Source organism: Oncorhynchus clarkii, unplaced genomic scaffold (assembly GCF_045791955.1).
Source record: "Oncorhynchus clarkii lewisi isolate Uvic-CL-2024 unplaced genomic scaffold, UVic_Ocla_1.0 unplaced_contig_9596_pilon_pilon, whole genome shotgun sequence".
In the NCBI taxonomy this organism is placed as follows: Eukaryota; Metazoa; Chordata; class Actinopteri; order Salmoniformes; family Salmonidae; genus Oncorhynchus; species Oncorhynchus clarkii.
In genome coordinates, this window is record NW_027257954.1 from 362,501 (window position 1) to 385,124 (window position 22,624).

General features: G+C 44.8%; 1 protein-coding gene across 1 annotated transcript in view; it reads right to left on the reverse strand.

The window, feature by feature from the left end:
• The window catches only part of LOC139394234 (collagen alpha-1(XIV) chain-like), a 229,138-nt gene that overhangs the window by 200,905 nt on the left and 5,609 nt on the right, over window positions 1-22,624 (reverse strand). Inside the window, exons 3-4 of the mRNA XM_071142256.1 lie at window positions 10,230-10,346; window positions 323-466 (exon numbers count right to left, since the gene is read on the reverse strand). Coding sequence (XP_070998357.1) covers window positions 323-466; window positions 10,230-10,346 — 261 coding nt within the window. The remainder of the gene's footprint in view (window positions 1-322; window positions 467-10,229; window positions 10,347-22,624) is intronic.

Here is a 22,624-nt window from a genome sequence, read left to right on the forward strand (position 1 = left end):
ACAGAATCAGTCTGTTACATACTGGCCTACTATAAGTGGAACAAAAGGACACAGAACCAGTCTGTTACATACTGGCCTACTATAAGTGAAACAAAAGGACACAGAACCAGTCTGTTACATACTGGCCTACTATAAGTGGAACAAAAGGACACAGAACCAGTCTGTTACATACTGGCATACTATAAGTGGAACAAAAGGACACAGAACCAGTCTGTTACATACTGGCATACTATAAGTGGAACAAAAGGACACAGAACCAGTCTGTTACATACCTGCATACTATAAGTGGAACAAAAGGACATAGAACCAGTCTGATACATACCGGCATACTTCCCTTGTAGTGCTCTGCTCTGCTGGTTCCCTCTCACAGCTAGAACCCTGACGTGGTACTCCTTCATGGCATCAAAGTCCTGGATCACCACTTTATGGTCCCCCTTGGAAACGCGCAGCTCCTTGTACTCTTCGCCTGTTGTAGGTTGGAGAGAGAAATCAGGGTGGCGACCAGGTGTGCGTCCAAAACGCCATCCTTTTCCCCATATCAGGGTGGGGACCAGGTTTGCGTCCAAAACGCCATCCTTTTCCCCATATCAGGGTGGGGACCAGGTGTGACAACCTTGTGTGATCCCTCACAGCTCAAGCTGCACACCTCAGCATCGTCTCTAAAGCTTAAGGACGGGTACACATGAGACACACATCTTATCTTTGAAACATTTGGGGTCTGGATCTTTCTGCCCTGAGGCTCTGCCCATTATGAAATCTACTACGGACGCAAACGCCCAGATATCAGAAATTACAAACTTCTTTACCGAAACCGAGACCTTTTCCTTCACCCGTCATATTCAGGTGAATCGTGGTCAACCACAAATCCAGACAAAGTTTCAGATCCATTTAGTCAGTTAACCCATTTTGAGGAAGTGCATTTAAGAGTAAATCGTTTTCCATTGGTTTAGCCAAACTTCATTTGCATGAACCACCTTAGTTGCCAGTCAGCCAACATACTGGGTGGGGCTTGATCTCAGGACCCCTCCTCTCTCCTCCTGTCCTGTCTCCTTTTATCTTCTCTTCTCCTCCCCTGTCCACTCCTCTTCCCTCCTCTCCTCTCTCCTCCTGTCCTGTCTCCTTTTATCTTCTCTTCTCCTCCCCTGTTCACTCCTCTTCCCTCCTCTCCTCTCTCCTCCTGTCCTGTCTCCTTTTATCTTCTCTTCTCCTCCCCTGTTCACTCCTCTTCCCTCCTCTCCTCTCTCCTCCTGTCCGGTCTCCTTTTATCTTCTCTTCTCCTCCCCTGTTCACTCCTCTTCCCTCCTCTCCTCTCTCCTCCTGTCCTGTCTCCTTTTATCTTCTCTTCTCCTCCCCTGTTCACTCCTCTTCCCTCCTCTCCTCTCTCCTCCTGTCCTGTCTCCTTTTATCTTCTCTTCTCCTCCCCTGTCCACTCCTCTTCCCTCCTGTCCTCTCTCCTCCTGTCCTGTCTCCTTTTATCTTCTCTTCTCCTCCCCTGTCCACTCCTCTTCCCTCCTCTCCTCTCTCCTCCTGTCCTGTCTCCTTTTATCTTCTCTTCTCCTCCCCTGTTCACTCCTCTTCCCTCCTCTCCTCTCTCCTCCTGTCCTGTCTCCTTTTATCTTCTCTTCTCCTCCCCTGTTCACTCCTCTTCCCTCCTCTCCTCTCTCCTCCTGTCCTGTCTCCTTTTATCTTCTCTTCTCCTCCCCTGTTCACTCCTCTTCCCTCCTCTCCTCTCTCCTCCTGTCCTGTCTCCTTTTATCTTCTCTTCTCCTCCCCTGTTCACTCCTCTTCCCTCCTCTCCTCTCTCCTCCTGTCCTGTCTCCTTTTATCTTCTCTTCTCCTCCCCTGTTCACTCCTCTTCCCTCCTCTCCTCTCTCCTCCTGTCCTGTCTCCTTTTATCTTCTCTTCTCCTCCCCTGTTCACTCCTCTTCCCTCCTCTCCTCTCTCCTCCTGTCCTGTCTCCTTTTATCTTCTCTTCTCCTCCCATGTTCACTCCTCTTCCCTCCTCTCCTCTCTCCTCCTGTCGTGTCTCCTTTTATCTTCTCTTCTCCTCCCCTGTTCACTCCTCTTCCCTCCTCTCCTCTCTCCTCCTGTCCTGTCTCCTTTTATCTTCTCTTCTCCTCCCCTGTTCACTCCTCTTCCCTCCTCTCCTCTCTCCTCCTGTCCTGTCTCCTTTTATCTTCTCTTCTCCTCCCCTGTTCACTCCTCTTCCCTCCTCTCCTCTCTCCTCCTGTCCTGTCTCCTTTTATCTTCTCTTCTCCTCCCCTGTCCACTCCTCTTCCCTCCTCTCCTCTCTCCTCCTGTCCTGTCTCCTTTTATCTTCTCTTCTCCTCCCCTGTCCACTCCTCTTCCCTCCTCTCCTCTCTCCTCCTGTCCTGTCTCCTTTTATCTTCTCTTCTCCTCCCCTGTTCACTCCTCTTCCCTCCTCTCCTCTCTCCTCCTGTCCTGTCTCCTTTTATCTTCTCTTCTCCTCCCCTGTTCACTCCTCTTCCCTCCTCTCCTCTCTCCTCCTGTCCTGTCTCCTTTTATCTTCTCTTCTCCTCCCCTGTTCACTCCTCTCCTCGGAGAGAGAGGGGGAGAGGGAGAGAGAGGGGGGAGATGGAGAGAGAGGGGAGTGTTCGGGGGAGAGGGAGAGAGGGGGAGAGGGAGAGAGAGAGAGAGAGAGAGGGAGAGATGGAGAGGGAAAGAGAGGGAGGAGAGGGAGAGAGGGAGGAGAGGGAGAGAGAGAGAGAGGGGGAGATGGAGAGGGAGAGAGAGCGAGAGAGAGACAGAGAGGGGGGAGAGGGGCGAGATTTAGGGGATGGATCTATTATCTAGAGACAGAGAGAGAGAGAGAACAGAGGAGGGAGATTTAGGGGATGGACCTAGCATCTAGAGACAGAGAGAGAGAACAGTGGAGGGAGATTTAGGGGATGGACCTAGCATCTAGAGACAGAGAGAGAATAGAGGAGGGAGATTTAGGGGATGGATCTAGCATCTATAGGCAGAGAGAGAACAGAGGAGGGAGATTTAGGGGATGGATCTAGCATCTATAGGCAGAGAGAGAACAGAGGAGGGAGATATAGGGGATGGATCTAGCATCTATAGGCAGAGAGAGAACAGAGGAGGGAGATTTAGGGGATGGATCTAGCATCTATAGGCAGAGAGAGAACAGAGGAGGGAGATATAGGGGATGGATCTAGCATCTATAGGCAGAGAGAGAACAGAGGAGGGAGATTTAGGGGATGGATCTAGCATTTGGAAGTGATGACTCAGCAGATTAATGCTGAAGCACCAACAGGAAACAGCACGATCAAGATCAGAGAAATTGCACTTTTAATTAAAGGGTATTAGACGTTCTGGAAATTGAAACAAGTCTAATGTAACCTTTTGTATCAAACAAATGGCAAAAGGAAATCATTATGATGTAACCATAACCAATGTGTCAAAATACACTGAGAGTACAAAACATTAATAATGGACACTGGGTTAGGAGAATGGTCTCTCTCCCAGTCACTATGATAAACAGTGGACACTGGGTTAGGAGAATGGTCTCTCTCCCAGTCACTATGATAAACAGTGGACACTGGGTTAGGTGAGTGGTCTCTCTCCCAGTCACTATGATAAACAGTGGACACTGGGTTAGGTGAGTGGTCTCTCTCCCAGTCACTATGATAAACAGTGGACACTGGGTTAGGTGAGTGGTCTCTCTCCCAGTCACTATGATAAACAGTGGACACTGGGTTAGGAGAATGGTCTCTCTCCCAGTCACTATGATAAACAGTGGACACTGGGTTAGGAGAATGGTCTCTCTCCCAGTCACTATGATAAACAGTGGACACTGGGTTAGGTGAGTGGTCTCTCTCCCAGCCACTATGATAAACAGTGGACACTGGGTTAGGTGAGTGGTCTCTCTCCCAGTCACTATGATAAACAGTGGACACTGGGTTAGGTGAGTGGTCTCTCTCCCAGTCACTATGATAAACAGTGGACACTGGGTTAGGAGAATGGTCTCTCTCCCAGTCACTATGATAAACAGTGGACACTGGGTTAGGAGAATGGTCTCTCTCACAATCACTATGATAAACAGTGGACACTGGGTTAGGAGAATGGTCTCTCTCCCAGTCACTATGATAAACAGTGGACACTGGGTTAGGTCAGTGATCTGAACAAGAATAGTATTATACCTCATTAGACCCAACAGGAATAGTATTATACCTAATTACACCCAACAGGAAAATGATTATACCTCATTAGATCCAGAGACAGAGAGCTCAACAGGAACAGTATTATACCTCATTAGATCCAGAGACAGAGAGCTCAACAGGAACAGTATTATACCTCATTAGTCCCAGAGACAGAGAGCTCAACAGGAATAGTATTATACCTAATTAGACCCAGAGACAGAGAGCTCAACAGGAACAGAATTATACCTCATTAGTCCCAGAGACAGAGAGTTCAACAGGAACAGAATTATACCTCATTAGTCCCAGAGACAGAGAGCTCAACAGGAATAGTATTATACCTCATTAGACCCAGAGACAGAGAGCTCAACAGGAACAGAATTATACCTCATTAGTCCCAGAGACAGAGAGTTCAACAGGAACAGAATTATACCTCATTAGTCCCAGAGACAGAGAGCTCAACAGGAACAGTATTATACCTCATTAGACCCAGAGACAGAGAGTTCAACAGGAACAGTATTATACCTCATTAGACCCAGAGACAGAGAGCTCAACAGGAATAGTATTATACCTCATTAGTCCCAGAGACAGAGAGCTCAACAGGAACAGTATTATACCTCATTAGACCCAGAGACAGAGAGTTCAACAGGAACAGTATTATACCTCATTAGTCCCAGAGACAGAGAGCTCAACAGGAGACCAGGCCGGCTGATGGCTGATACAAACCCAGGGTTTGACACTAACATTTTTAGCCACCTGTCCTTCAGACATGTAGGACATCATGTTGACGTGTCAGAAAGCTCAAGTCACTTGAAAAACAGGTCTGTAACACCATGGGCCAGAAAGGGGATGCCAGGAGCCACTTCACCTTCACTATTATCACTGGTATGGTCAGTGGAAGGCTGCTGGTCTCACTGGTATTGTCAGTGGAAGGCTGCTGGTCTCACTGGTATTATCAGTGGAAGGCTGCTGGTCTCACTGGTATTGTCAATGGAAGACTGCAGGTCTCACTGGTATGGTCAGTGGAAGGCTGCTGGTCTCACTGGTATTGTCAATGGAAGTGCTGGTCTCACTGGTATGGTCAGTGGAAGGCTGCTGGTCTCACTGGTATGGTCAGTGGAAGGCTGCTGGTCTCACTGGTATTATCAGTGGAAGGCTGCTGGTCTCACTGGTATTGTCAATGGAAGACTGCAGGTCTCACTGGTATGGTCAGTGGAAGGCTGCTGGACTCACTGGTATTGTCAATGGAAGTGCTGGTCTCACTGGTATGGTCAGTGGAAGGCTGCTGGTCTCACTGGTATGGTCAGTGGAAGGCTGCTGGTCTCACTGGTATTGTCAGTGGAAGGCTGCTGGTCTCACTGGTATGGTCAATGGAAGGCTGCTGGTCTCACTGGTATGGTCAATGGAAGGCTGCTGGTCTCACTGGTATGGTCAATGGAAGGCTGCTGGTCTCACTGGTATGGTCAGTGGAAGGCTGCTGGTCTCACTGGTATTGTCAATGGAAGGCTGCTGGTCTCACTGGTATTGTCAATGGAAGGCTGCTGGTCTCACTGGTATTGTCAATGGAAGGCTGCTGGTCTCACTGGTATTGTCAATGGAAGGCTGCTGGTCTCACTGGTATGGTCAATGGAAGGCTGCTGGTCTCACTGGTATGGTCAATGGAAGGCTGCTGGTCTCACTGGTATGGTCAGTGGAAGGCTGCTGGTCTCACTGGTATTGTCAATGGAAGGCTGCTGGTCTCACTGGTATTGTCAATGGAAGGCTGCTGGTCTCACTGGTATTGTCAATGGAAGGCTGCTGGTCTCACTGGTATTGTCAATGGAAGGCTGCTGGTCTCACTGGTATGGTCAATGGAAGGCTGCTGGTCTCACTGGTATGGTCAATGGAAGGCTGCTGGTCTCACTGGTATTGTCAATGGAAGATTGCTGGTCTCACTGGTATTGTCAATGGAAGATTGCTGGTCTCACTGGTATTGTCAATGGAAGACTGCTGGTCTCACTGGTATTGTCAATGGAAGGCTGCTGGTCTCACTGGTATGGTCAATGGAAGGCTGCTGGTCTCACTGGTATGGTCAATGGAAGGTTGCTGGTCTCACTGGTATTGTCAATGGAAGACTGCTGGTCTCACTGGTATGGTCAATGGAAGGCTGCTGGTCTCACTGGTATTGTCAATGGAAGGCTGCTGGTCTCACTGGTATGGTCAATGGAAGGCTGCTGGTCTCACTGGTATTGTCAATGGAAGACTGCTGGTCTCACTGGTATTGTCAATGGAAGATTGCTGGTCTCACTGGTATTATCAATGGAAGACTGCTGGTCTCACTGGTATTGTCAATGGAAGGCTGCTGGTCTCTGATCCCATGTAGTATATCTCCTGCCATTGTGGCCTTGAGCAAGGCACTTACCCCCCCGCAAAGTAAAAAAAAACTGCACTGATCGGCTACAGTATAAAACACGTGGTCCGAACTCCATCTGGAGAGCTGTTGGGGGTGCAGGCTTTTTATCCAACCCTGCTCAAACACACCAGAGTCAGCTTATCCTGTTGAGCAGCTGATTTATTTTACAATGTGGTGTGTTCGAGCAGGGCTTGAGAAAAAGCCTGCACACCCAGTATCTCTCCTGGTCTCTACAGAAGGATGGCTGGCCACCCTGCACACCCACTATCTCTCCTGGTCTCTACAGGAGAAGGGCTGGCCACCCTGCACACCCAGTATCTCTCCTGGTCTCTACAGGAGAAGGACTGGCCACCCTGCACACCCAGTATCTCTCCTGGTCTTTACAGAAGGATGGCTGGCCACCCTGCACACCCAGTATCTCTCCTGGTCTGTACAGGAGGAGGACTGGCCACCCTACACACCCAGTATCTCTCCTGGTCTCTACAGGAGAAGGGCTGGCCATCCTACACACCCAGTATCTCTCCTGGTCTCTCCTGGCCACCCAATGAGATTATTCTAAGAATATTGTTTTACTTTGTCATAATTTCATGGTCACTATTGAATAGAGGACGATCCTAGCCAATTGTGAGCGCTTGAGAGACGATTTTACAAGCAGAGTCTGCAGCATTGGTTTCATCAACGGTGCACCCTGTAACAACTGCATCCTGGCCATTTGTGGTTCCACAGGAGAGCTGGTGGAAAGTTATTTTAGGATGTGGGACAGTATATGAATACATGCGAATAGTTACATAGTTAACTAGCCAATTCAAAACATTGTGTAGATTAGCTGATTATCTAGTGTCTCTCTCTCTCTCTCTCTCTCTCAATGGCCCACTGCCACACACCCAGGTGATGCACACCATGCTGACCAAAAATCTGCTAGAAACAGGCAAATAACTCCCTAGCAACTATTAATCAACAAATGTGCAAACACGGCTCGCTTTGATCTCAAAAAAACACATCTCGCAACTAGATGATTGAAAGTCCCCTGGTGCCGATCAATGCAGGCCGACAGAAATGCTACTCCGATGCGCTCTGCAGAGATTGGGAGGACAGTGAGCAAAACATTGCATCCAGAGGACACTTTGATCTGATTCTGATTTAAGTAGCCTAATTGTTTGATATTGTGATTTTTGTTTTACAACTTAAATCTATAATCTGCTTGTACAACTATTTGTTTCACTTGCCCCCCCGGGGCAAGCTGACAAGCGTATATATCGAGCCCTGAAACCCAAACAATCATATGTCCTGCTCCAACCCCAGCATCTCTAATTAGTCAGAAACCTGTAGGCTTCCCCGAGGTGGAACATTAGGGAACATTGGAACTGGAGTGGATTTGTGCAACTAACGCACAGGTGATCTCCCAGGAGGAAGTCCGGGATCAATCAACGACACATCAGGTCAAATTATTTTGTTGTGTCTTTAACAAAGGGAGGGGGCCCCAGAGGGGCTGGTCAATAGACCACAGAATGACTTTTCACTGAACAGCAGGTTGGGGGAGGGTGGACCGGTGTGCGTGTGTGTGTGTGTGTGTGTGTGTGTGTGTGTGTGTGTGTGTGTGTGTGTGTGATCTCTGTCCTCATTGTTTATTCCAAGATGTCTGACAGGCTTTGTCAGACAACACTGACCTTCCTTACAGACAGCCAGGGTAAATATTTCCTAAAACTCTCTAAGCCGGCTCCCACAACTGTTGGTGCTGTCTTATCAACTCAATGTTGTCAATGGCAATAGGAGTTGTCAAGATTCATTCATTCAGCTGTATTGGGGTGTTTAACTTCATTCAAGATCAAATAAACCTCTTTTTCAAAAACATGTATTCTGTGGTCCAGTGTGTTTAGCCAACTCTTCCCTGTGTTCATTCATTATCATTACCCTGGGTTCATTCATTATCATTACCCTGGGTTCATTTATTATTATTACCCTGGGTTCATTCATTATCATTACCCTGGGTTCATTCATTTTCATTACCCTGTGTTCATTCATTATCGTTACCCTGGGTTCATTCATTATCATTACCCTGTGTTCATTCATTATCAGTACCCTATGTGCATTCATTATCATTACCCTGGATTCATTCATTATCATTACCCTGTGTTCATTCATTATCATTACCCTATTTTCATTCTTTATCATTACCCTGTGTTCGTTCATTATCATTACACTGGGTGCATTCATTATCATTACCCTGGGTCCATTCATTATTATTACCCTCGGTTCAGTCATTATCATTACCCTCGGTTCAGTCATTATCATTACCCTCGGTTCATTCATTATCGTTACCCTGTGTTCATTCATTATCAGGACCATATGTGCATTCATTATCATAACCCTGGGTTCATTCATTATCATTACCCTGGGTTCATTCATTATTATTACCCTGGGTTCATTCATTAGCATTACCCTGGGTTCATTCATTATCATTACCCTGGGTTCATTCATTATCGTTACCCTGTGTTCATTCATTATCAGGACCATATGTGCATTCATTATCATAACCCTGGGTTCATTCATTATCATTACCCTGGGTTCATTCATTATCATTACCCTGGGTTCATTCATTATCGTTACCCTGTGTTCATTCATTATCGTTACCCTGTGTTCATTCATTATCAGGACCATATGTGCATTCATTATCATAACCCTGGGTTCATTCATTATCATTACCCTGGGTTCATTCATTATCATTACCCTGGGTTCATTCATTATCATTACCCTGGGTTCATTCATTATTATTACCCTGGGTTCATTCATAATGGCGCCATAGGGGATAGCTTCCGTTTAACGTGCTCCTAACCAATTGTGCTATTTTGTGTGGTTTTGTTACATTGTTTGTAACATATTCTGTACATAATGTTTCTGCTACCCTCTTTTATGACTGAAAATACATTCTGGATATCAGAGCAGTGATTACTCACCTCAAACTGGACAAAGATTTTTTATTTAAGGAGTCCGACACAAAGGATATACTGGTTCTCCGAGACCAGGCCCAAAATCCCTGTCATTCGCATGAAGAAAATGCGGAAATACAGGGGGCGGAGATTGGGGTGCCTTGTGAGAATTAGTCGGCGACTGGGTTCCCCGCCTCTACCAACCGTTCTATTGGCCAACGTGCAATCACTGGAGAATAAACTGGATGATCTCAGTTCGAGACTATCCTACCAACGGGACATTAAAAACTGTAAAATCTTATGTTTCACACAGTTGTGGCTGAACGACGACATGGATAATATACAGTTGGCTGCGTTTTCTGTGCGTCGGCAGGACAGAACAGCTACGTCTGGTAATACAGTTGTATTAACAGCAATACTCCACTCATCATTTGCTCGTGAAGCTGATGACCACACTGTTTCTCCATTCATTAAGAGCTGTGCCTACTACTGGCCAACGTCAGTAAGGGCGCATAATATTTGCAATAGGATTGGGATGCATTCAGCACCTTGGCATGTTACTGTTATTGACTCTGTCTATTTGTCAATAACAGCTGTTGTGCGATGTCTAATATTAAGGAAGTCTCGAGGTATTGCTCGCCTGAGGGAAGTGTACCTCATGATAAGCTGTAGACCACACTATCTACCAAGAGTATATTTTTATACTATCTACATCAACTAAAGGCATAGACAGATGATTAGAACTCTTACCTGGTTCACTCTGGTATAAAACTCTATAGCCGTCGACATTCCCTTTCGGCTCTTTCCAGGATACATGTAATTTGCTCGTCCCCAGTACTTTAAAACGTAATCTTCTGGGAGCTGGAACTGAAACAGAACAACAGTAGACCCATCATTAATACTGACTCATTCAGTTACAGTTTGAGTATTGATGATTAACATGTTGAATACAGACTTTGTCCCAAATAGCACCCTATTCTCTATTTGGTGCACTACTTTTGACCAGGGCCCATAGGACTCTGATTGAAGGTAGTGGACCACAGACGGAGTACGGTAAGATTTGGGAGGCAGATACAATCCCCAGCAGGTGTTAGTGCCACTACGGTACTACACATCAGCCAGGTTAATCACACAAAGACATTGAACAGACGTCCACAAAGACAACCCATTCTGGTATAACACAATAACATATTGAATAACATATTGTTGTCCAATAGCATATTGTTGTAGAATAGCATATAGTTGTAGAATAGCATATTGTTGTAGAATAGCATATAGTTGTAGAATAGCATATAGTTGTCCAATAACATATTGTTGTAGAATAGCATATTGTTGTAGAATAGCATATTGTTGTGGAATAGCATATTGTTGTGGAATAGCATATTGTTGTAGAATAGCATATTGCAAACCAAACCGTTATAGACAAAGAAGGTTCTTAAATGTCAGTCATATTGCCTTACTTTTTGAGACACCATTTTTAACTAGTAAGGATGGAGGGGGGGAGGGAGGGGGGAGGGCATGTTTATAGCCTGAAATCCCAACTGATAAACTTTGTTTCATGTAAAATCATTGTGAAACAGAGCAAATCAGATGGGATTCCAGGCTAGCGTTTCTAAGTCGATGACGGCATCGACATTTCCTCTCAAAAAGACAGGTGCTGCAGACTGTTAAGAGTCAGTAAATGTTTGATCTCTCAGTTGATGGAGAATCAATCAGCTTCACCTGCCGTCCCGATGGAAAGAACAGTCAGTGGAAGACATTCTCTTAGGATTACGTTAGCGCAGCTAGGCTATAGCTAGATATTCACCTGCCGTCCCGATGGAAAGAACAGTCAGTGGAAGACATTCTCTTAGGATTACGTTAGCGCAGCTAGGCTATAGCTAGATATTCACCTGCCGTCCCGATGGAAAGAACAGTCAGTGGAAGACATTCTCTTAGGATTACATTAGCGCAGCTAGGCTATAGCTGGATATGGATGCTATCTGCTGTTTCTATATGCAGGCTGCTATGAGGAAGAGAATGTGACTTTGTTTCTTTACATGAAGCTGCTCTTACTTTTTAGTACCATGTAACAGCATGGTGTTTCTTGTAGCCAATAAGAACAACCACATGTAAAGTGGTACTCTTTTTTTCTCCAGCTATGGACAGACGACGTTCCAGTAGTATGGTGAAATACTACCATCTGAGATTGGCGCAAAACTATTTGTAAGGTTGTTGCATAGCACTTTCACCATTTACTTGGTCTACATTCTATGTTAGTTGAACTACAAACTAGTCACCAGAACCACACTACTACATTGCCACCTTTTGAGTTGAGAAGACAATGAGAAGTTGAGAAGACAATGAGAAGTTGAGAAGACAATGAGAAGTTGAGAAGATGAGAATACAATGAGAAGATGAGAATACAATGAGAAGATGATAATACAAGGAGAAGATGATAATACAATGAGAAGTTGAGAAGACAAGGAGAAGTTTAGAAGACAATGAGAAGTTGAGAAGATGAGAATACAATGAGAAGATGAGAATACAATGAGAAGATGATAATACAAGGAGAAGATGATAATACAATGAGAAGATGATAAGACAATGAGAAGTTGAGAAGAGAAGGAGAAGTTTAGAAGACAATGAGAAGTTGAGAAGACACTGAGAAGTTGAGAAGACACTGAGAAGTTGAGAAGACACTGAGAAGTTGAGAAGACAATGAGAAGTTGAGAAGACAAGGCTCAATGCCCAGGCCAACAAACACAGTAGTGTTTGTTCCTCCTTGCAAGTAGAAGAATAGGTACCAATGTAATCTTTACATGCCTATAAATCTATGAATATACTACAGTATCTACCATATAGGGACTTGAAGCTGTTTATTAGGAAGGATATGGGCATGTAAAGTTATATACAATCTGGCACAAGCTTTAAATCAATGATGAAGGATAAAGGGAAACTCTTAGGTTAGAGAAATAAATATATATGATCACTAACCTGATAGGAACTCATCTGGGGGTTGTTTCTGTGTTCAGTAAATATCTCCTATAAACCTGATAGGAACTCATCTGGGGGTTGTTTCTGTGTTCAGTAAACATCTCCTATAAACCTGATAGGAACTCATCTGGGGGTTGTTTCTGTGTTCAGTAAATATCTCCTATAAACCTGATAGGAACTCATCTGGGGGTTGTTTCTGTGTTCAGTAAACATCTCCTATAAACCTGATAGGAACTCATCTGGGGGTTGTTTCTGTGTTCAGGAAATATCTCCTATAAACCTGATAGGAACTCATCTGGGGGTTGTTTCTGTGTTCAGTAAATATCTCCTATAAACCTGATAGGAACTCATCTGGGGGTTGTTTCTGTGTTCAGTAAATATCTCCTATAAACCTGATAGGATCTCATCTGGGGGTTGTTTCTGTGTTCAGTAAATATCTCCTATAAACCTGATAGGAACTAATCTGGGGGTTGTTTCTGTGTTCAGTAAATATCTCCTATAAACCTGATAGGAACTCATCTGGGGGTTGTTTCTGTGTTCAGTAAATATCTCCTATAAACCTGATAGGAACTCATCTGGGGGTTGTTTCTGTGTTCAGTAAACATATCCTATAAACCTGATAGGAACTCATCTGGGGGTTGTTTCTGTGTTCAGTAAACATCTCCTATAAACCTGATAGGAACTCATCTGGGGGTTGTTTCTGTGTTCAGTAAATATCTCCTATAAACCTGATAGGAACTCACCTGGGGGTTGTTTCTGTGTTCAGTAAATATCTCCTATAAACCTGATAGGAACTCATCTGGGGGTTGTTTCTGTGTTCAGTAAACATCTCCTATAAACCTGATAGGAACTCATCTGGGGGTTGTTTCTGTGTTCAGTAAATATCTCCTATAAACCTGATAGGAACTCATCTGGGGGTTGTTTCTGTGTTCAGTAAATATCTCCTATAAACCTGATAGGAACTCATCTGGGGGTTGTTTCTGTGTTCAGTAAATATCTCCTATAAACCTGATAGGATCTCATCTGGGGGTTGTTTCTGTGTTCAGTAAATATCTCCTATAAACCTGATAGGAACTAATCTGGGGGTTGTTTCTGTGTTCAGTAAATATCTCCTATAAACCTGATAGGAACTCATCTGGGGGTTGTTTCTGTGTTCAGTAAATATCTCCTATAAACCTGATAGGAACTCATCTGGGGGTTGTTTCTGTGTTCAGTAAATATCTCCTATAAACCTGATAGGAACTCACCTGGGGGTTGTTTCTGTGTTCAGTAAATATCTCCTATAAACCTGATAGGAACTCATCTGGGGGTTGTTTCTGTGTTCAGTAAATATCTCCTATTAACCTGATAGGAACTCATCTGGGGGTTGTTTCTGTGTTCAGTAAATATCTCCTATAAACCTGATAGGAACTCATCTGGGGGTTGTTTCTGTGTTCAGTAAACATCTCCTATAAACCTGATTTGAACTCATCTGGGGGTTGTTTCTGTGTTCAGTAAATATCTCCTATAAACCTGATAGGAACTCATCTGGGGGTTGTTTCTGTGTTCAGTAAATATCTCCTATAAACCTGATAGGAACTCATCTGGGGGTTGTTTCTGTGTTGAGTAAATATCTCCTATAAACCTGATAGGAACTCATCTGGGGGTTGTTTCTGTGTTCAGTAAATATCTCCTATAAACCTGATAGGAACTCATCTGGGGGTTGTTTCTGTGTTCAGTAAATATCTCCTATAAACCTGATAGGAACTCACCTGGGGGTTGTTTCTGTGTTCAGTAAATATCTCCTATAAACCTGATAGGAACTCATCTGGGGGTTGTTTCTGTGTTCAGTAAATATCTCCTATTAACCTGATAGGAACTCATCTGGGGGTTGTTTCTGTGTTCAGTAAATATCTCCTATAAACCTGATAGGAACTCATCTGGGGGTTGTTTCTGTGTTCAGTAAACATCTCCTATAAACCTGATTTGAACTCATCTGGGGGTTGTTTCTGTGTTCAGTAAATATCTCCTATAAACCTGATAGGAACTCATCTGGGGGTTGTTTCTGTGTTCAGTAAATATCTCCTATAAACCTGATAGGAACTCATCTGGGGGTTGTTTCTGTGTTGAGTAAATATCTCCTATAAACCTGATAGGAACTCATCTGGGGGTTGTTTCTGTGTTCAGTAAATATCTCCTATAAACCTGATAGGAACTCATCTAGGGGTTGTTTCTGTGTTGAGTAAATATCTCCTATAAACCTGATAGGAACTCATCTGGGGGTGGTTTCTGTGTTCAGTAAATATCTCCTATAAACCTGATAGGAACTCATCTGGGGGTTGTTTCTGTGTTCAGTAAACATCTCCTATAAACCTGATAGGAACTCATCTGCGGGTTGTTTCTGTGTTGAGTAAATATCTCCTATAAACCTGATAGAAACTCATCTGGGGGTTGTTTCTGTGTTGAGTAAATATCTCCTATAAACCTGATAGGAACTCATCTGGGGGTTGTTTCTGTGTTCAGTAAATATCTCCTATAAACCTGATAGGATCTCATCTGGGGGTTGTTTCTGTGTTCAGTAAATATCTCCTATAAACCTGATAGGAACTAATCTGGGGGTTGTTTCTGTGTTCAGTAAATATCTCCTATAAACCTGATAGGAACTCATCTGGGGGTTGTTTCTGTGTTCAGTAAATATCTCCTATAAACCTGATAGGAACTCATCTGGGGGTTGTTTCTGTGTTCAGTAAACATCTCCTATAAACCTGATAGGAACTCATCTGGGGGTTGTTTCTGTGTTCAGTAAACATCTCCTATAAACCTGATAGGAACTCATCTGGGGGTTGTTTCTGTGTTCAGTAAATATCTCCTATAAACCTGATAGGAACTCACCTGGGGGTTGTTTCTGTGTTCAGTAAATATCTCCTATAAACCTGATAGGAACTCATCTGGGGGTTGTTTCTGTGTTCAGTAAACATCTCCTATAAACCTGATAGGAACTCATCTGGGGGTTGTTTCTGTGTTCAGTAAATATCTCCTATAAACCTGATAGGAACTCATCTGGGGGTTGTTTCTGTGTTCAGTAAATATCTCCTATAAACCTGATAGGAACTCATCTGGGGGTTGTTTCTGTGTTCAGTAAATATCTCCTATAAACCTGATAGGATCTCATCTGGGGGTTGTTTCTGTGTTCAGTAAATATCTCCTATAAACCTGATAGGAACTCATCTGGGGGTTGTTTCTGTGTTCAGTAAATATCTCCTATAAACCTGATAGGAACTCATCTGGGGGTTGTTTCTGTGTTCAGTAAATATCTCATATAAACCTGATAAGAACTCATCTGGGGGTTGTTTCTGTGTTCAGTAAATATCTCCTATAAACCTGATAGGAACTCACCTGGGGGTTGTTTCTGTGTTCAGTAAATATCTCCTATAAACCTGATAGGAACTCATCTGGGGGTTGTTTCTGTGTTCAGTAAATATCTCCTATTAACCTGATAGGAACTCATCTGGGGGTTGTTTCTGTGTTCAGTAAATATCTCCTATAAACCTGATAGGAACTCATCTGGGGGTTGTTTCTGTGTTCAGTAAATATCTCCTATAAACCTGATAGGAACTCATCTGGGGGTTGTTTCTGTGTTCAGTAAATATCTCCTAGAAACCTGATAGGAACTCATCTGGGGGTTGTTTCTGTGTTCAGTAAACATCTCCTATAAACCTGATAGGAACTCATCTGGGGGTTGTTTCTGTGTTCAGTGTATTCAGACCACTTGACTCTTTTCCATGTTTTGTTACGTTACAACTTTACTCTAAAATGGACAACATATTTTTTGTTTCCTCATCAATCTACACACAAAACCGCATAATGACAAAGCGAAAACAGGTTTTTAGAATTGTTTGCAAATGTATACATAAAAAAATGATAATAGGGCCTCCCGGGTGGCGCAGTGGTCTAAGGTACTGCATCACTAGCTGTGCCACCAGAGATTCTGTGTTCGAGTCCAGGCACTGTCACAGCCGGCCGCGACCGGGAGGCCCATGGGGTGGCGCACAATTGGCCCAGCTTCATCCGGATTAGGGTTTGGCCGGCAGGGATGTCCTTGTCTCACCGCGCACTAGCGTCATCTGTAGCGGGCCGGGCACAGTGCACGCTGACTAGGTCGACAGGTGTACGGTGTTTCCTTTTATCTAACCGTGTGTATAAACAGGTTTGTAATGAATAGAGACATTTGGTGACACCTTAAACAGTTATGGCTGGATACTAGATGTGAATATAATGTGAGGTATTTAAACCCACCTGGGAAACAGAAAAGACAATTAAATAATGACTGGATACTAGATGTGAATTTAATGTGAGGTATTTAAAACCACCTGGGAAACAGAAAAGACAATTAAATAATGACTGGATACTAGATGTGAATATAATGTTAGGTATTTAAACCACCTGGGAAACAGAAAAGACAATTAAATAATGACTGGATACTAGATGTGAATATAATGTGAGGTATTTAACACCAACTGCCTTGCCAGAAGTAGCTACAAATTCACAAATTGCCATCTTTAAGTACTTTCCATTTGTAGTGTCTGACTCACTGCACATGAATTGAGTTGACGGAGGACAGGATGTTTATTAGTCCAGATAGACATTAGTCTTCTGCTTTTGTCAACCCGTTGATATACACACGTAACGTCGGAGAGGCTGAAGCAGGGGTTATGTTCCTGTCAAGGGAACATCGACAGTATGTGGCACCTGAGATATTGATGCCAGCAACCCTCTGGTCGATCACCCCCCCCCCCCCCCCCCCCCCCCCCCTCGAGAGTATGGGAGCATCTGTCAGCCTGACTCAGCTGTACATGAGATCTGAATAATGTATAGGAACACATACATCCATTTTCTCTGTGTGAGGACGAGGGTGTGGAGGATTCCGAGAGGAACAATGGAACACTATTGTGAGTCGAGGATTCCACAGATGAACACAGTAGCTGTGAGAGGGATTCCTTCATGATGTGATGCATTTCATTACTCCACCCGTGGCTATCAGCATGTCATTATTCCACCCGTGGCTATCAGTATGTCATTATTCACCCTTGGTTATCAGCATGTCATTATTCACCCTTGGCTATCATCATGTCATTATTCACCCTTGGCTATCATCATGTCATTATTCACCCTTGGCTATCAGCATGTCATTATTCACCCTTGGCTATCATCATGTCATTATTCACCCTTGGCTATCATCATGTCATTATTCACCCTTGGCTATCAGCATGTCATTATTCACCCTTGGCTATCAGCATGTCATTATTCACCCTTGGCTATCAGCATGTCATTACTCACCCTTGGCTATCAGCAGGTCATTATTCACCCTTGGCTATCAGCATGTCATTACTCACCCTTGGCTATCAGCAGGTCATTATTCACCCTTGGCTATCAGCAGGTCATTATTCACCCTTGGCTATCAGCATGTCATTACTCACCCTTGGCTATCAGCAGGTCATTATTCACCCTTGGCTATCAGCAGGTCATTATTCACCCTTGGCTATCAGCATGTCATTATTCACCCTTGGCTATCAGCATGTCATTACTCACCCTTGGCTATCAGCAGGTCATTATTCCACTCTTGGCTATCAGCATGTCATTATTCACCCTTGGCTATCAGCATGTCATTATTCACCCTTGGCTATCAGCAGGTCATTATTCCACTCTTGGCTATCAGCATGTCATTACTCCACCTGTTCCCAACCATTCTCTCACTTCTCAATGATTAAACACAAAGTGACTCCATGACAGTTACATTACAATATACATTAGAACAGACAACACTACAAAAACAAGCAGCCCTTTCAAGTGGTTTTATCTCTCCTCTCCTCTCATCCCTCTAATCTCTCTCTCCTCCTCATCCCTCTCATCCCTCTCTCCTCTCATCCCTCTCTCCTCTCATCTCTCCTCTCATCCCTCTCTCCTCTCCTCCCTCTCCTCTCATCCCTCTCCTCATCCCTCTCCTCTCATCCCTCTCCTCTCATCCCTCTCCTCTCATCCCTCTCTCCTCTCCTCCCTCTCTCCTCTCATCCCTCTCCTCTCCTCCATGTGAGGAGTCTTCTGTTGTGGCAGATAGCACTTACCCCTGAATCCTCTGAGCCCTTTACCTGTCTGTATGTCTGTCTGTATGTCTGTCCGTATGTCTTCCCTCTCTCGGCACGCTGCTCACCTACCTGACTAAGGCCTAGCTTCATCTTTTTTGGAACATTTATCTGTTACCAGCGTGGTGCGTAAATCCCTGCTGAGGGTATTTAAATGTTAAGACTCTGTTCTGCTAGTCCTCCATCACACCATGTGGAGAATGAGGCTGCAATATACATTACGTTCAGTCGAAGTTGGTTAAGAGCACTGTCATGTTGAATACCACAAACGTGGGGATTAGAGAAGAGACATTGACCAAGAGTTCTTTGGATAATGTGAATTAGGTTTACATAGAATGTCAATATGTTCCTCGTTCTACTCATCCAGGCCTAAATGAAACCCCTGACATGGATTTAAAATGAACATGAACACAGTAGCATTAACAACACAGGCAGTTATGACCACTCTACACTCTACATTCCTAGAAAAAAAAGGTGCTATCTAGAACCTTGAAAGGGTTCTTTGCCTCCCGGGTGGCGCAGTGGTCTAGGGCACTGCATCGCAGCGCTACTAGCTGTGCCACCAGAGACTCTGGGTTCGAGCCCAGGCTCTGTCGCAGCCGGCCGCGACCGGGAGGCCTAGCGTCGTCCGGGTTAGGGAGGGTTTGGCCGGTAGGGAAATCCTTGTCTCATCGTGCACCAGCAACTCCTGTGGCGGGCCGGGCGCAGTGCACGCTAACCAGGTTGCCAGGTGCACGGTGTTTCCTCCGACACATTGGTGCGGCTGGCTTCCGGGTTGGATGCGCGCTGTGCGGCTTGGTTGGGTTGTGTTTCGGGGGACACATGGCTTTCGACCTTTGTCTCTCCCGAGCCCGTACGGGAGTTGTAGCGATGAGACAAGATAGTAGCTACTAAACAATTGGATACCACGAAAAGGGGGAGAAAAAAAAAGGGTTCTACATGGAACCTCAAAAGTTTTACCTAGAATCAAAAGGGTATGGGGACAGCCGAAGAACCCCTTTTCTCCCCAATTTCGTGGTATCCAATTGTTTAGTGCTTCTACACCTGCATTGCTTGCTGTTTGGGATTTTAGGCTGGGTTTCTGTACAGCACTTTGAGATATCAGCTGATGTACGAAGGGCTATATATAAAATACATTTGATTTGATTTGATTTAGAAGCTACTATCTTGTCTCAAAAAAACAAAAGGGTTCTACCTGGAACCCAAACGGGTTCTACCTGGAACCCAAAAGGGTTCTACCTGGAACCCAAAAGGGTTCTCCTATGGGGACAGGAGAAGAACCCTTTTGAAACCTCTCGTTGTAAGCGTGTACTCAACTGTTGCAGGTAAATGAAAACACGACCATCTGTTTGGGTTTTATTGAACTGTTTTTCGGACACTCTCATCAGAATCTCTCCCTACACATACAAATTCACCAATCTAGATTTTAACACGCTCAAATGAAACACCTTGTTTTTTTCCTAATTGGGTAACTAAAAGCTAATCTGATGCCATTTGGAGTAGAGCACGGAGCTGACCCATACAGACAGACATGGAATCAATAGAGAATCATTAGCGAAGGACTCTGTCATATGAAACAGCATGTCACTGACCCCAGAGCCTGACCAGACAACACACTGTGGTGCCCAGAGACAGATAGAGATTCTCTGTTACAGGTTGTAGCAGCTAGTTGTGTCCAGTGTCCAGTGTCCAGTGTCCAGTGTCCAGTGTCCACTACAATAGACAGTGGTGACTGGGGGTTGAAATAACCTAAAATCACTTCTTTTTTTTAAACAAATGGAACTCCCAGTGTATTATATATACAGGAAATGGTAAGTGGCCTAGCTTGACCCGAGCAGAGAGCCGTGGGGGAAAGATGTGCAGACCAGATAAATATTATATATACACCCTCCACAGACAGGAGTCAGTAGCCGTGGGGGAGAGACGTGCAGACCAGATAAACATTATATATACACCCTCCACAGACAGGAGTCAGTAGCCGTGGGGGAGAGACGTGCAGACCAGATAAACATTATATATACACCCTCCACAGACAGGAGTCAGTAGCCGTGGGGGAGAGACGTGCAGACCAGATAAACATTATATATACACCCTCCACAGACAGGAGTCAGTAGCCGTGGGGGAGAGACGTGCAGACCAGATAAACATTATATATACACCCTCCACAGACAGGAGTCAGTAGCCGTGGGGGAGAGACGTGCAGACCAGATAAACATTATATATACACCCTCCACAGACAGGAGTCAGTAGCCGTGGGGGAGAGACGTGCAGACCAGATAAATATTATATATACACCCTCCACAGACAGGAGTCAGTAGCCGTGGGGGAGAGACGTGCAGACCAGATAAACATTATATATACACCCTCCACAGACAGGAGTCAGTAGCCGTGGGGAAGAGACGTGCAGACCAGATATACATTATATATACACCCTCCACAGACAGGAGTCAGAAATCCCCCTCTTCACACCAGATCTGGGTTCAAATAGTATTTGTTAATGGTTTGATTGAGCCTGCCTGGACTGCCAGATGGACAGGGATGACACTGTCGGGAGTTGGGACTATCCCATTGGTTCCACTGCGCCAGGCAAGCTTATCTGAACTTTCCAAGTATTTGAAAAGAAAACAAATACTAATCGAACCCAGGTCAGCTCCACACCAGTCCACAGAACCTCCACTCCCACACCAGATGAACCCAGGCCTGCTCCACACCAGTCCATAGAGCCTCCACTCCCACACCAGATGAACCCAGGCCTGCTCCACACCAGTCCATAGAGCCTCCACTCCCACACCAGATGAACCCAGGTCTGCTCCACACCAGTCCACAGAGCCTCCACTCCCACACCAGATGAACCCAGGTCTGCTCCACACCAGTCCACAGAGCCTCCACTCCCACACCAGATGAACCCAGGTCTGCTCCACACCAGTCCACATAGCCTCCACTCCCACACCAGATGAACCCAGGCCTGCTCCACACCAGTCCACAGAGCCTCCACTCCCACACCAGATGAACCCAGGTCAGCTCCACACCAGTCCACAGTGCCTCCACTCCCACACCAGATGCTTTACTCTACCGAATGGCACCTTATTCCCTATATAGTGCACTACTTTAGACCAGAGCCCTATGGAACCCTATTCCCTATATAGTGCACTACTTTTAACCAGAGCCCTATGGAACCCTATTCCCTATGTAGTGCACTACTTTTGACCAGAGCCCTATGGCACCCTATTCCCTATGTAGTGCACTACTTTTGACCAGAGCCCTATGAGCCCTATGGGTCCTGGTTAAAAGTAGTGCACTACATAGGGAATAGGGTGTCATTTGGGATCTTTTCACTCCAAGGCCTGGATGGAATGCTGAGCTGAGCTGCGTCCAAGCAGCACACAGACAGGCCAATTAAATGTTGATGTGTCCCTGGAGGACGTTATCATAGGATCCCCCCCCCCCCTCAGATAGGATCCTGAATGTTTTCTCCCTTTCCAATCCGCTCACAGCAGACCTGGGTTCACATACTATTCAACATCTTTCAACTATTTGGGGGGGGGGGGTTGACTGAGTCTGCCTAGAGTGCCAGATGGGTTTGAGGGTTTGCCATTTTGAGATTATTCTATTGCCCAATTAAACCAGGCAGGCTCAATCAAGCACAGATAAAACAAGTATTTGAAATAATTGTGAATAGAATTTAAACCCAGTTTGTCTCCAAGACCAGAGCAGACGAGACCAGAGCAGACGAGACCAGACCAAACGAGACCCCCTCCACAGGGTTCTTCCATTGACCACAGGTGAAGGTTGTTGCATGATAGACGACTGATTAAACAATCATCTTGGGGACATCAAGTCGGCAGCCCAGCTAAGCATGATAGCAATCAGATGTGCTTCTGTGACTGGGCCTTTATATCTCATTATAAGGCTCGGGTTTATGCTCCATGTAAAAATGTATATGATTACACCCAAATAATATTCTTTACAAAAAAAAAAGCATGACAAACACAAAACAAGAATGAAATTGTATTATTTGAATGTAAAACAAAGACTTGGTGTGGGGGTGAA